General features: G+C 34.4%; 1 protein-coding gene across 7 annotated transcripts in view; it reads right to left on the bottom strand.

The window, feature by feature from the left end:
- Window positions 1-16,119, bottom strand: part of DMD (dystrophin) — a 1,313,294-nt gene that overhangs the window by 665,113 nt on the left and 632,062 nt on the right. For all 7 annotated transcript variants that reach the window (XM_054840966.1, XM_054843533.1, XM_054803063.1 and 4 more), the window contains 4 exons: window positions 12,525-12,647; window positions 10,882-11,019; window positions 8,777-8,929; window positions 7,664-7,846 (listed from right to left, as the gene is read on the bottom strand). In XM_054840966.1, the coding sequence (XP_054696941.1) occupies window positions 7,664-7,846; window positions 8,777-8,929; window positions 10,882-11,019; window positions 12,525-12,647 (597 nt within the window). The remainder of the gene's footprint in view (window positions 1-7,663; window positions 7,847-8,776; window positions 8,930-10,881; window positions 11,020-12,524; window positions 12,648-16,119) is intronic.

Below are 16,119 nucleotides of genomic sequence, written 5' to 3'. Positions count from 1 at the left end.
TAACAGTATACAAGGAATTATTAAAAAAAAAAAAGACTATGCTTCATAACCATTTAATAAACACTGCTCAGGCCATGTGCAGCCTTTAACTACCAGTGAGTCAAAAGAGATAGCCATTCTCAGTATTAGAAATCAGTAAATAAGCAAAGGCTTAGGTATTCATGTTAAATTTTGGAATGAAAAAAATCAGAGCACATTGCAAAATCTACATCCTAGGCTGGTTTTCAACAGATATTTTAAAATTTTATTCAGAATTTTATAAGGGTTTACCTGGAAAACACCGTTGTAATTGATTTATATGTGCTACCTTCCAGTAGACAAAATGTAATTGAAAGCTTTTTATATGCTAACCATAGAATACATAAATCCATAGAGTTAATCATTTCTTGTATTCATCTTGTAATATTTTTCACAGTGTAAAAATTATATAAAGACATTATAAAGGAAATGTCATTCTTAACGAAGTATCTAGTTGACAGTTTAGAAGATTAAACTCTTCTACACAGCCCTATATCCTTGTAATTGTGATGTCCAATTGTCACATTGATTCTGTTAAAACAGCATAATGTACTCAAATGTGCCTGCACAGCAGAAAATGTCCAAAAGAATGGAAGGAATTTCAAATGATTTACTCAGAATTTCACAATTGTGTTTCTCAGACAGTGGTAACCTACAGAGGAGAAACTGTGTATATAGGGGCAGAAAAAGCTTCTACATGATATGCTGGAAGGCAGCCTTTGACTTTGGTCAATGCCAACTTATTTAATAGCTGATTTATTAAGACTACAGAAGTGCCCTGATCTTAAACAGCATTTATAAATGAAGCTTTAGGGCTGTCTTGAATAATAATAAGTTCAACTCTACTGACTGATCACCAAAGAACCAATTAATGTTAAATTAAGCACAGAGAGGTTAGAATACAGTCTATTGATGTCTAAATTGACTAACCCATTTTGAAATTGACTGTTGATTTGTGATGCTAACTTTCCAGATATTTATGCAAACTACATCTGTTAGCTGTTTGTTGAGATAATTTAGAAAATAGTCTAAAAATACCATTAAGTACCACATCACTGTTGAATGCTAACAGCGTCAAAGAATAAGGTCCTAAACCTTAAACATTGACACCTTCCAAAAATATTAAAAGGCATTACCTAATTATTTTCCATTTTTATTTTTTAAAATAATCTTAATCTACATTTATAGAGATGCAATCATACAGAATAATAACAGAGTTTGTCACTTAGGCTGATTTTGTTACTCCAAGACACAGATATTTTTTTTAAATAATGTGAATGAAATTGCTGTCAATTCAGCAGTTTTCAAAACTAATTAAATATACACATATAGATATTTGGCACTCACACTGTACATATACAAATTTATTTCCTTCTACACCTTTATGAGTATACTCAGATGCATCCATGAAAAAAAAACCCAAACCAAAAAAACCCACAAACCACAAAACTGAAAACAAACCCAAACCCCCCTCAAACCCATGGGTGATGCTGAGGTCCTGAATTGCAGACAGGAGATGATCATCTTTGCAAAAGGTAGTCACTTAGGGCTAGATCACTCTGCAGCAGGTCTTTTCCCTTATTACTTAACTCAATATTATAGCCAAGTAGTTTTGACAGCAAATTCCTCACCATGTAATTTTTTTATGTTAACAAATTATGATATACTAGATCAGATAAAATAAGATGGTAATTAGCAGCCTTGTTTCCTAAATAGCTAGGTAATTATAAGGAAGAAAATACTACAGTAGTGCAATGCTCAGTTTTGTCCAAAGAAAATTGAAAGGATAGACAACTGGATGCTATGTTAACATGATTCTTTAAACAAAGGCTGTTGGTCTTGTTTCCATCTCAACCGTACAGAGAACAGTAAGAAAAGCCTGTAGCGTGGCTAAGACTACGTTTGTATAACCACTTCATATAATTTAAAGACAGCATCCTAAACCAGCCGCGGTCCAAGTTGCAGAAAGAGTTTTCATTCCTATGTTACAAGGTAAAGGTGTCAAGTTTCACTTTTAAACTAGAGAATGTAATTCAGATCACTAAAGTTTATAACAGATAATGAAAAATGGCAGAGAAAAACCTTTTCTGTAAAGTTCTGTCATCTGCAACACAGGATTTTTTTTACTTTGTTCTGTTAAAATACTATAGATTTGCAGGGATGATAGTGAATACTGGGCAGAATTGATAAGTAAATATGAGAGAAGACAAATACACTTTACTGTAGTAAATTGGTCCACTTTTATAAAAGAAGGCTATAGATGGTCTTTACTTAAATTACCACAACACTGTATGCATTCTTTTTAGGCACAGAAAAGGTAAAATGCACTCTAAAATGCATCCCTTAAACTAGCTCTTCTTCAGCTATATCAAAGACAATATCCACCTTCAGTGTACTTCCCATAGCTTTTTTATCTTAGATTAGACATAAAACTAAAGTATTTGAAATACAATTAAATTATTTGGAGTAAATTCTCTAATAGAAATTTCCAGGTTGATGAATACTAGAAAACGGATGTTAAGATTCAGCTGTGATTCTCTTCCCAAAGATTCTCATTTATCCTCACCCCTTTTGCAGACCACAGTCAAAAATCCCAGTCTATAGCTGTGCTGAGCAAAGCTATTTGTTTAAAAAGCTGCCACCGTAAATGTCAGAAAAGTTAAATGATGTCACAGGATCACCTCTGGCCTGTCCTTAAGAGACCCAAAGCCCATAGGTGAAACAGATACTAATCCATCACTATATAGTTCTTTCCTTTCGTCTAGTAGGTATTTTCCTATTTTGCTTTTCTAATGCCTTTTCTCTCTTTTATTCATCCTCTCTCCCACTCATTGTAGGAATAACGAAGAATTAACTTGCCCCTTCTTCTTGGCAACCATTACTTGTTTGTTTACCCCAAGAAATATTTAAGCAAGGATGAGAAGAAAACCACTTCATTCCAATGCTGCTGGTTGTGAAAACTGCAGAAAACAACAATCGAAACCAACGGCAGCACGTTACCACTGCGGTATCTGTTACTTAGATGCAGACAGGTAATTAGGACACCAAGTCCTGTGTTTATCTGTAACAGATTTATTTCCATTAATGCTTGATTTATATTTTAGAAAATATCTTTATATAAAAACATACTTTAACAGTTAAAAAAAAAAAAAAGTTTAAATGTCATTAAACAGAGCTCTTCATGGAAACATTAACTGCAAACTGCAAGATGCCCTTAAAAGACTGAACTTAAACAAACTCTTGAATTTCAGATATGAACTTGATCAGTCCTTACTCTGGTTCCAGAAGTTGATCACATACTCTCTCACCTGAAGTGATCATCCTCTTAGGAGACGGGTATTTTGAATTTCTGAATGCTTTGCAGAATCTTAAACAGAATAATGTCTTTTATTTGGAAAAATGAAGCTTCTCATATTTAGTTCACTGTAAGTACTAAGCGTACTGGTGTTTTATCCATGTTGTAGGGAACTATTGAACTACTCAGACTAAATCACTTACCTTATAGAAATAAATAGGTTTTGCATAGCTATTTTCCTTATTCATTCCTGTTCAACACATAGTCTAATTGGTATGAAAAAGACAGTCTCTCCTGATGTTTATCATTTGATCATTTTTATTATTTTTCCCCAGCATGGCCAAAATCCAGGCCCAAATATTTCAGTAGTAAAATGACCATAAATTTCAATAGAATGTTTGTGGGTATCACCAGTGAAATTACTTAGGTAAGCCAATATTTTTGCTTGTATATACATCAATAGGTACATAATTTTGACAGCTGTTAATAGGTTGAAGAACAATATTCCTTTTGTCCTAAAAATACTCTGGCTTACTATTTACAGCATGCATAGTTCAGTTGAGACAGGGAAAGAGAAAAACCACCATATGTGACAGCAGAATGAATGTTGGATAACTTGATAAAATATGGTGATACAACATATGAAAGAAGAATTTATAGCGTAGGCTCTGCACCTGTGTTCATCTAGAAAACAGGCATTAACTAAAGCTAATTGAATTAAATGTAATCAATATATCAAATGATTTTGATCCCAATTTGAATTAAACTAAACGATCTGAATCTAGCTTTTTCTCTGTAACAGATAACTATTTTCATCACCCTGGAATAGTGGCATAAAATGTTGCAGAAAAAATAACAACTGGAAGATTTCGGTTTAGACTGTAGCATGAGGGATTGATAACTTTTCTGAAAGTACCATGTGACTGCCAAGGCTTCATGATTTTAGATTCTGCAGAGATAATCTATAAATAGACGTCCCTTGACCTCGCTAATATTATAATTTTTACTGAAATGATTTTTTTAAAAACCAAACATGTAATTTTAATATGCAAAAATTGCATACTGCTCTAGGATTAAACATTAATAGCTTGTTTTTTGAAGAGTATCTTAAGCTTCCATGAATTTCAGTGGGATTTAGTGGTTAATCGTAATTTTAAAACATGATGGTTAAATATTCCACTCTTTAATAAGTTATTCAGATTTCTCAACTGAAGTTACTACTGGCTGATTTCAAACAGAAGTTTTTAGCAGAAATTAAGTAGAACACTGAACTTTTCTCAACACAGGAACTGGAAATCTGCCTGACTGAAAACTGAATTTTCTGCCCACTGTTTATTTTGCCACATATGAATAAAGACACCAGGTGGGACAAGAACTTGTAAGACAACATGAACTCCAAAACCTTTTTCCCACTCAGTGTCATTTTAGGTTTTGTGCAGTTGTATTTATGTATTGGTGTACTGTGTTTAATCTGTTATTGCAATAACGCCCCCCCCCCCCCCCCCCTTTTTCCCTATAGAATATCACACATTACTCTGACAATTTTTTGGCATTAAACACAACATGCAGTGCTTGAGGTAATATAACTACGTCGTACCTAATTATCAAAAGTGGTGACAGAAAATTCCTATTCATATATATTTAGCCATATATATTTGTCAATTAGTTGTTGAATATTTACTGCTACATATTTGTGAGACACAGAATTTTAGGAGAATCTACGATGCTAGAGAGTATCAATTCTTATATGGTTATAGTTCCTACATCCTTCTGACAGGTCTTCCCAACAAATCTTGGGGAAAAGTAAAATCCAGGGGAGCATGATCAATCTAATTTCATGCTTGATAGCAGAAAAATATAAGCTCCAACAAAGGTAAGAAATGCAAATCTGTCATTAAGCCACATAATTAAAGGTCGTCTTCAATGCAGTCTTGCTATGTTTATTCAACATATCATAACGAATTGGAAGATATACAATACAACTAAATCCTCATTGATTTATGACAACAACTTTCAATTGTTAAATAAGTCTGTTATTGAATACGTCATCAGTTATAAATAAAAAATGCAGCAGTTTTCTATTTCTTTTGCTTTAAAAATAAATATCTTTTTTGTGTTTTTATTATATAGTTTTATTCAGTTGATAGTTAAGAGAAAATCTCTGTGAAAGTTATTTTCGCTGGTATATGCATGTGTTCAAGTGAAGAGTTTGAATTTTCATTTTTCTTTTGTATTTTAACGTCTTGCGCTAACAATTAATTAATCCTCACAACATCCCTGTGAGGTAGGTACTTAGGCTGTATTAAAAAAGAAAAAAAAAGGACTCAAGAGAAATTCACTTTGTTTCACTTTGATTCAGCAAAGCCAGAACAGTTACAAGGCAGTTGTACTTCTCACTCTGATTTGAGCCGTGAAAATATACTGCCCCTTACCTGTTTCAGTAGCTTCTGTAAAACTTTGAAAATATTTCATATGAATGTCACCTTGATCATTATCAACAGAGCAACATATTTTTCATGAGAACTTAGAAGGATATAGTAATTATCCTGTACCTATGTAAAATTCATTGAATAATAACCTCATTCCCCAGATAAATACTAACAAGTAGCCTTCTTGTACAAAATATCTGAGAATATTTAAAATTTTAACCATTACAAGGATAGAAATATATTATATAAATAATATATTTTAACAATAAAAATACATGTAATGGTTACATGGCTTTAAAAAGTCAATGACTGTATTCCTTTGACCAATTCAAAAGCACACGTGCTGATGTATCTACCTTGCATATTTTAAAGAAAAATATGCTAATATATCGTTTTATTGATTTTTTAGTAAAAGTTTATAATGGATATATTAATCCTCTGTCATGGTAGATGGTGGGTGACTTTATAAACACATTGACAGCTGAATGTTTTTATATAAATTGCATGCACATTCTTATTTCTGACTTGCTTATCAAAGAAACAAATATATTCATTATAAAAAAGAGACTCATTTACAAGACAAAGTGAAGCCTGCTCTAGCTCCATGCCAATATAAATGATTTAGCAACTGATTACATCCATCAAGTTTAATATAAACCATAGTAATCTGAAAAGAGTAATCAGATGCAACAAGATTTAATAACATACAAACCAAAGTTAATGTTTCTGTGATTGCTTCCATTAACTGTATAGCTATCCCAATTATTATTTTTATATATACATTATGTAACTTAATAGTAGAAAAGTTAAAGATACACAATACACTCAGTACATTAAATAGAGGACTGTATTGACCAAAAGATTATACATTATTGATGATTTTTGGAACTTTTTTTTCTTTTTTAAAACATAGTTGACCGTATATCAATTATAACACTTCGTGTACTTAAATTTTCATTATGCTGTCGGTATGTCCCCTCTGCAATCTACGTGCTTTTAAAAATAAATAAATAAATAAATAAAATTATATTTTGTTGAAACACCCCTTTACCACTAGCAGTTTTAAAGTTATAGACGAGCACACAATGCAACAACTTCCTTGAGAGCAAATCTTATCTTTCTTCATATAAAATCAAAAGCCCAGAAGACAATGAGCAGAGCAGTAGGAATGGCAAGGAAAAACTGCCATGTAAGTGCAAAAGCAATCTCTGGTAACCCTCTAAATGGGTAACACCCAATACATGTTTTGATCATAAACCTGGAATAGTGAGAGTTTATTTCCCTTTTATTTATCCAGTTATTGCAGCATGTATAAACCAGTAAGAATAATTGTATTTTATATAGAACTAAACAATTCAAAGTAAGAAGACATGAAGTTGGTTCATAAAATTAAGTTTTCATCCTGTCAAATTTAAAAGTACAATTTCTTGCAAAAACTCCTCTGAGAATTCAAGCCTTTGAAGAAGAGGCCATGTATGTATAGTATCATAAGAATTTTTTTAATCTCTTCCTAAAGTGAGTATAACATGTAATGGACAAATAAAAAAACCAATTAAAATTGGCGTGGGATGGGTAGTTTGAAAAAGACAATTTCTGTTTTTCACGTTCAGTGAACAAAGATGCATGGCAAACTGATGTTTTTAAACTGGAGAGTGTTATGGAAAAATAATGAGGCAACACAAATAAACATGAATTTTTCATTGCTGAGTTTTTGGTAATTGGCTGATTTAACTTAAGGGCAATTTTAAGACCAAAGCAGAGACCCACTGTATTAGAATATAAAGATTCCCCCACTTGCAGACAATAGGGTTTTTCTTATTAATCTCTGAAGAGTTGGCACTGACCCTGAAGCTCTCATTGTTAGTAGGATGCTGTTAGTAGTAGCAGTTGCAAACATATGAGTTTGCCAGTAACAACTCACAATTTGTGCATAGTTGAGTCTTCGAAACTGAGCAAATTTGCTCTCAAATTCTTGCCAGCGCTTGCTGAGCTGTATCAGGGTTGGCTCCACTGCTTTTGCAGCCCCATCCTTAGACAAGCATTCAGCCTGCCTGTGCACCGCATTCAGATCTTCCTTCTTCTTCTCCAATTCTCCATCAATCTCCTAGTGAGCAAAACCAATACAGGGCCCAGGACAGTTAGCTAACTAGATCAATCAACTGAAAATTAGCAAAATATTTCTGTCAGAAATGCCATTTCCATTTTATTATTACAATTAAAATTTACAGCTATTTCATGTCTTATTTTACATTTAAACAAAACAATAATAACTGAAATTGAAGAATCTCCTTGGAGATTGGCTGTAAAGATACTAACAGCTAGTACACACTGAAAACTAGTTAGCAAAGGCCAACAGTTTCCACTTCCAGATTCGTGCTAGTACACTGTGATGGGCAATTGGAGAAATTGTTTTCTCAATAAGGGTCAGCATATTCAGGACAAATAGTGTTCAGACAGCTTACAAATATATTATTTGACTCTTTACTATGTTACTTAACTCCTATTTTACTCTGTGGGAAACTCAACAGAGAATGAAGCAAAGAAAGACGATGCAAAACAAACTAGGAAAACCTTTGACATTATGTAAACAAATCTATAGAGTTTGACAGTGACATATGAATATGTTCTGATGAAAATGGATGTGCTAACATGAGATAGAAGTCATCCATATATCGGTAAGTCATTTGTTCATCTGGAACAAAGATACATAAAATCAATTACAATTTTTACTAGAAAACATTTGATGCTTCTTAATACATTGCACATTTTCCATATTATTGACAAAAAATTTTATTTAGTGTGTTTCAAATTATTTATATAACATTCTCTATAACAAACAAATACGAGGTATAGTACAACAAAGAAATGTCAGTTTGAACACAGATAATTAGGGTTTGTTTTACACTAAATAGAAATAAAGAACCGAACTGATAATTTTCTATATCTATTGGAATATTTGTTGCATTTGCTGTCTGTTAGATTGATAAAGTATCACTCAAAAAGATCTACCATTGCCATCCCAAAACAACATTACCTTCAGCTTCTGCTCATCTTTGTGGTCTGGTAGACTGGCTAACTTTTTCTCAATGTCATCCAGCCATGTCATTAGGTCATCAGCCTGCCTCTTGTACTGATACCATTGATGAGAAATCTCTAAAGCCTTTTTTCTTCTTTGAGATCTCAAGTCCTGTTCACAGTGCAGACATTATTAGAATATGAATTAAAGGCTTATAAAATATGAATTGGCATGTGTGCACACTGTCGGGAAAAAAGTGCGCAAGGCCACTATTTTTTTTAATTAAATGTTGATATTTAAATCAAGTATATAAGTATCTCAACACAGCATCTTTTCTTCAGTTTAACAGCATATAAGTAACTGAACACAACATATTTTCATCAGTTTAACAGATTATTTTTTCTTTTAAAGGAGGTTATCTAATTCAGGGTTGTTCATGTGTTGAATAAACCATTGACAGTCACCAATATTCAGAGAAGTTAAGATTCTTACCTAAATGTCAATATTTTATATAAAACACTTCTTCTGAGAATACTTACTGGACAGATGGAAACACAGCCCACTTAGTATCTAGCCATAAGTGGGCTTCCTGTGTGTTGTGGTCTCCTGTGAAATTCTAGCCTGTATGCAAACTCTGTAGCTATTCAAAAAAAAATTTCACTGCGGAAATGTATGCAAAGACAGGTTTCCTTTTTCTAAATTAAATACCATGTCTGTAACAAATGTCTTGTGTTTATGACTCAGCTTTATAAAAGTATTAAAACTTCTCTTTAACAGGAAGGTAAAAAAATGTTATGTCATATACTTATTATTAAATATACTCCATTTGCATTTGCTTTAACTGCTTAACTTTGTTCATACAGAATTCACAAAAATATTTTCATCACTAGAACTTCTTATTAAGAAGTAAATTATAAAAATTACTAGTACATTTTATATAAACATACTCAGGTGAATTTGCCTCAACAGCTCTTGAATTTTTATAAGGTTGAATGCCTTAGCCCAAAGTAAAATCAATCACTCTATTCCATAAAAACATCCAGTAAGGATCATGTCAATAGCATAGTTGTAGAAACACTTTTCTTGTTTCTCCTCCACAAAAATTATGAATTACTTCCATATAACTTGGAATACTCAAAGACACACCTAATAAATTTCAAGTTTCTTTTAAATGTGGACGAAACAATGGTATATTCCAGCTATTCTTTTACTGAATTCAAACAAATCTATGAAACTGTAAAAATAAGAATGAAATCCACAGGAAAGGAAAGACGCTGCTTAAAAATAAGTAATAATAAAAAGTAACCATGCCATGTTTCCCAAACTAAGAACAACTTAATCAAAATTTTCAAAAGAAAGAAAAATTCTGCTTGCCAATAAGATGAAAAATTCTTCTGTAGTAGCCAGAGCCTATGGCTCCAGGTAGATAACCAAGATGACTTTACAATTATAAGATTTTTTTCTTTCCTCACTTTTATTTTTCCCTGGAAAGATGACACTCCCAATTACAACTATTAGCTTGTCCAAATAGGTCTCACTGTGGACGTTTCTAGGAAGAGAGTCATACGGGTATACCTCCAGGAGTGTGGTAACACAGAATTTTGATATTTAACTTTGATTTTCAGCCTCTTAGCTGCTAGGTCTATTGGTACTACCACCTACCCTATTCTAAAGATGCTGGAGCCCCTTTTCCCACTAGAGAACATAGCACGTAAATCTTTTACTAAAGGATAAAACAACTTATTGCCAGCAGTATGTTATACAACTGAAAATACAAGTTTGTGAGAACTGATTCTAACTAAGGTCTTAACTGCTGTTGGAGAAACATAAAACATGCATAATGTGTTAAAAAAGGAATTATTATCAAATATATCATTGTTGTCCAACTGGCAGTCACACAGTTGTAACACTGAGGACAAAACAGTACTTGTTAAGCTGGAGATTTAAAATGTCTTTTGCAAGGCATCAAGAGAAGTATATAACAAAATAGATGTTTATAGCCAAATGGTTTTAAATGATTCATCTCTAAATAGTAATGAAGATTCATTTAACAGAACAGTGCCCTGATATGAAGAAAAAAAAATGGGTTTAGTAGCATGTGCTTATAACTGTAGCTCCTATACCTTGAGAGCATTATGTTTAGTCTGCAACAGCTGTTGTTTTATCTTTATTTCCTCCCGTTTTCTCTCATCTGTGATTCTCTTTTGAAGCGTGTCGCCCCTTTGCAGCAATTCTTTCACTGTGCTCTCATCATCTTCACTCTGATTTAAAAAAATAACAAGTATAATGGGCATTTTAATCTAATTGTTACTTAAGTAAGTACGAGGAGATACAGACATATAAAACCACACTTCCTCTGCTAAGGTAATCATCTAACAGCTACTTGCAGTTTTACACTGAATACTGAATAACTTTCACTTGCTTTTTACAATACATGTAGGCACTTGAGTGGTACAAGTAAAACAGCACTTGAAAACCTACAGATGTTTGATATTAGATTTTATGCAACATCCAGGACAACAGGATGAAAACATTAAGGGCAAAATGGTAAAATATATTTTACTTAAAAAAAAAAATCTAAAATATTCTAAATCACTGTCAGTAGTCACTGAAATGGCCAGTAGGCTAGAAGGCTATGTAATTCCTGACCGTTTAACGTATCACCACCGTGCAAAACAGCTATTCTGGCAGGGAAAATGATACCACTAAGTACTTTTTACATAGAAGTTGAATCTATGCCCCAGCTTCTGGGGAAGTATCCCTTGAACATCACCAAACATTTTATGTAAAGAAAGGGAACAAAATATGCTCCAGTAGTGGAAACTGCTCCATCAGATTTGATTCACTTACGAGTTTACCACTACAGTATATACTACCTTAAATTTTTACTTTTCCTGTTTAAAAAACAACAAAAAAAGCCTGTAAAGATTCCTTTCAGTATTGATATAAAAGTTATCTTTGAAGAATTCATTGAAAGGAAAAGATATTGACTCTTTATATTGCATGTATTATATTTGATCTTGCTGAGGACTCACAAAGAGGGTCCTAAAGATGAATCCCTGTTATTGCCCAGCCAAGAAATGTCATCCCTCTGAAAATTACTCTAGAGAAAACACACCACAATTGCAACAGTAGCAAAGCACAGCAGTATTTTACTCCTTTCTTTTTTCTTTTTCCCCACTAATATACATAAATAGTTTTACTACTTGCACGGAGCAAACATGAGTAATAAAGCTTAACACAGCCACAAAACCTATTTACAATAAATGGTATGATCAGATTGGTTAAGAACAAATTGGCAAGTGGCATTTCTTTCAATGATCATTGCCTAGCATTTGTTTTCAGTGAATGTCTTCTTTTACTATATTGCCCATTTAGATACATCACTCTGAGTTTTCTCGGTCTTTATACTGCTACAGAGATTTTAATATTCCTTCCCTGTTCGGTAATATTGCTGGTACAGTATAAGACCCGTAGATAATATTCCCAGTACTAGTACAGAACCTGTGGGTAATATTCCTGTTTTGCTTTGTGTTTTCACAAGGGTTGAAAAATGTTTTTCCTATAAACAAACAATTAACTTATCACTAAAATTTTTAGTTAACGCTAACTTGGGACTTCTGATTTTTAAAATAGATTAGCAAAGCAAAATTTTGTCCAAGTCATATCTAAAGATCCTAATACAAATGTGAAAGTTTCTAATTTTCACTCGACTTTTTTCATCTTCCTGCCTACTTCATTCAGACTTTCATTTCAACTAAATTACCATATCTTTATTGAAGTCCTCCTCTTTCAGATTCACCCCCTGCTGAATTTCAACCTCCAGTGGTTCAAGCATTTTTTGTATATCGAAGTCAAATTGCTCCAATTCCTTCAAAGGAATGAAGGGCTAAAATGGGAGAAATACAAAGATTATTCATTTAAATCACATACTTAATAGTTTTATTATAAAAATAAATGAAAAGAGACATCTGTCCTACCCTCCGTTGGTAAAACAATGGCAGACTTTCCATCATGTGGAAAGATATCTACACCGTACAACTCAAAGTACCCAAAGATACAAGTAAAGATAGGTATTTAACAATGCTGTAGAATTTCCATTTAAGAAAACATAAGAACTTTATGGTGAATGAAAATTTAAAAATTGTGATACTCTTACATTTGTGTGTAAGAACAGGTTCAGATAAACAGTTGATACTACTTGGCTAAATCTGGTTTGTCAGAAATTACTCACACAGCAACAAGCAATCGATTCAGATGAAAAACCACCTACTACTACTGACTAAGAAAAATTTCAGGATAATTTGTTTCAGTACTTTGAAATCATTGCTCTCTCACAAAGACTAGCAAAAATGGCAGGTGAATTATACAAAACAAAAGACAGATAATCTTTGCGTAAGATAGTCCCCTAACAATATTTTGTAACATATTAAAAAAAAAAAATCAACAAAACTTCACTAAAAGAGCTTGTGTTTCAAAACAAACTCAACAAGAATGCAGGACTAAAAAAACCCTCAATTGAATAAAGTAGACACAATTCTTCCACAATGAATCACAGTATAATTATGGTGCTTTTAGCTTAGTGTTCGGTTTTAAACTCTAAAACAAGTGCCACATTAACAATATACCTCCCTTTATCTACCTGACACTCAAGTGCCTGTGGATAGTTTAATGTACAATATGCAATATTGTACATTGCTGTGTTGGGTTTGCGTGGCAAGGTTTTGGTAGCGGGGGGGGGCTACAGGGGTGGCTTCTGTGAGAAGCTGCTAGAAGCTCCCCCTGTGTCTGATAGAGCCAATGCCAGCCGGCTCCAAGATGGACCCACCTCTGTGATAACATATTTAAGAAGAAGAAAAACACTTAGAGAGGGAGAGCTTTTGCAGCCGGAGAGAGGAGTGAGAAGATGTAAGAAACTCTGCAGACACCAAGGTCAGTGCAGAAGGAGGGGGAGGAGGTGCTCCAGGCGCCGGAGCAGAGATCCCCCTGCAGCCCATGGTGAAGGCCATGGTGAAGCAGGCTGTCCCCCTGCAGCCCATGGAGGAAGGATGAGGGGGTGTAGAGATTCCACCCGCAGCCTGTGGAGGACCCCACGCCGGAGCAGGTGGAGGCACCTGAAGGAGGCTGCGGCCCGTGGGAAGCCCACGCTGGAGCAAGTTCCTGGCCGGACCGGTGGACCCGTGCAGAGGGGAGCCCACGCCAGGGCAGGTTTGCTGGCAGGACTTGTGACCCCGTGGGGGACCCCACGCTGGAGCAGTTTGCTCCTGAAGGTCTGCACCCCGTGAGAGGGACTCCATGCTGGAGCAGGGGAACGATGAGAGGAGTCCTCCCCCTGAGGATGAAGAAGCGGCAGAAACACCGTGAGATGAACTGACCGTAACCCCCACTCCCCATCCCCCTGTGCCGCTGAGGGGGGGACGAGGTTGAAGCTGGGAGTGAAGTTGAGCCCGGGAAGATGGGAGGGGTGGGGGGAGGTGTTTTAAGAGTTGATTTTATTTCTCATTCCTCTACTCTGTTTTGCCTAGTAATAAATTAGATGAATTCCCTCTCTAAGTTCGGTCTGTTTTGCTCGTGACGATAATTAGTGAGTGATCTCTCCCTGTCCTTATCTCGACCTACAAGCATTTCGTTATGCCTTTTCTCCCCTGTTTAGTGAATGAGGGGAGTGATAGAGCGGCTCTGGTGGGCACCTGGCCTCCAGCCAGGGTCAACCCACCACAATTGCAAAGGATCAACAGAAAAAGCAACAAATTCTTGATGATTCTTCATAAAATTTAGATTAAGAGGTAGTTAATGCTTTATGATGTTCTAGGAACTCTTGGACATACAACTGTCTTCTTGCTAGAGACATCAGCACATTATGTTCTAATCAGTTCTCTTTTACTCTTCCCTCTAGTACAATTGGTATTTATTATGAAGCAAAAGTTTTTAATGAAGATAGTAACAAAGCAATTCAGTTAAAATAAGAGAGACTGGACATCAACAGTAATCTGTTCACAGCTGTTCCACAGATAATCTGGGAGAATTAAGGTAAAATTGCCTTAATTGTATCTGGTTGATTGTTTTAATGACAAAGATTTTGCGCACTTATAAACATTAATGGAAATATAATAATGTATGGTATTTATAGAGAATAATATTGTGCTCGCAAATTTTTATCAAGAAGCTCAAAATTACACTCCGCAAGCACTTTAACTGAGGTAGAAACAATAGCAAACTACACAGTAATTTCTTCTCAAATGCTCTGAAGGATGTCTTCAAAAGTACTTAAATCTCACTAAAAGACAAATCAACTAATAAAACTGAAATATAAAATTACTAATCTCTGAAAAATGCTGAAAACAAGAACAAAAAGGAAAGTAGAAGTAAAAATACTAAATGAAATTCCGATAATTGAATGAGGTTCAAAGACCACTTGAAAAAGTTAAATCTCATTTTATTACACTATGATCATTTTGTTAACTCAGGACAAAAGAATTATGTACCACCGTTTACTGACTTCACAGGTCATTTCTTATTTACTTTACTTTTGTACTGATAATTGTTAGTATTTGAAAAAAATATGGCTTATTTGAAAACAGATGAGAATTGATTAAAAACAGATTATGAGAGCTTACTACCCTTTTGAATTTATTTTTTAATCTGTTTTCACTAGGTGAATAATTTTACCTAAGTATGAAGAAAAACCCAAAACACTGAGAAAGCGTAATATCACCCTGCAAGAACAATAATTTTTCAGCCCATGAGGGTGAAATCATGACTCAGGGAAGTGCAGTTACCTACATTATACAGGTGGACAAAACGAGGCACACAGCAATTTAGTCCTTTATCCAAATACATACAGCAAGTCAGTAGAACAGCCAAGAATTCAGACAAGCTTTTGCCTGTCTTATGCAATACCTAATACTATAGATATCCTTTGGGAATCATACCCTGTCCATTCCCCAAAGTCCTGGAAAAGGTCCCCTAAATTCTAATTTCTCTTTAATATTATGTGCTGTAGTAATTCCTCTCATCTTGCTAGGTATATAGTGTATAACGCTTAGTGAGGTGCTGCCATTCCAGCTTGTCTCGCCTATGCAATCATAAATGGGAGATCACCTGAGAGTTGTCAGACGGAAGATGTTTGCAGGCTGTTATGGAAGCCACTTCATCCTGATAAGCATCTTTTCCCCCTTCTTGGAGTGAGCCCACAATGTGCAATGCCAATAGTTAACCTGTGATAAACCATCTACATTGCTCCCTAATAAAAACAGTAATTTCATACACCCCTATCAAATGCTGCTTCAGCTCTGTACGGTGACAGAATTGTGGAAGTGCCAGGTAAAACTGAGAAGGAAATCCAGACTGCAGATAGCAGA

The sequence above is a fragment of the Grus americana genome, chromosome 1 (assembly GCF_028858705.1).
Source record: "Grus americana isolate bGruAme1 chromosome 1, bGruAme1.mat, whole genome shotgun sequence".
Taxonomy (NCBI): Eukaryota; Metazoa; Chordata; class Aves; order Gruiformes; family Gruidae; genus Grus; species Grus americana.
This window is presented reverse-complemented; position numbering and strand designations above follow the sequence as displayed.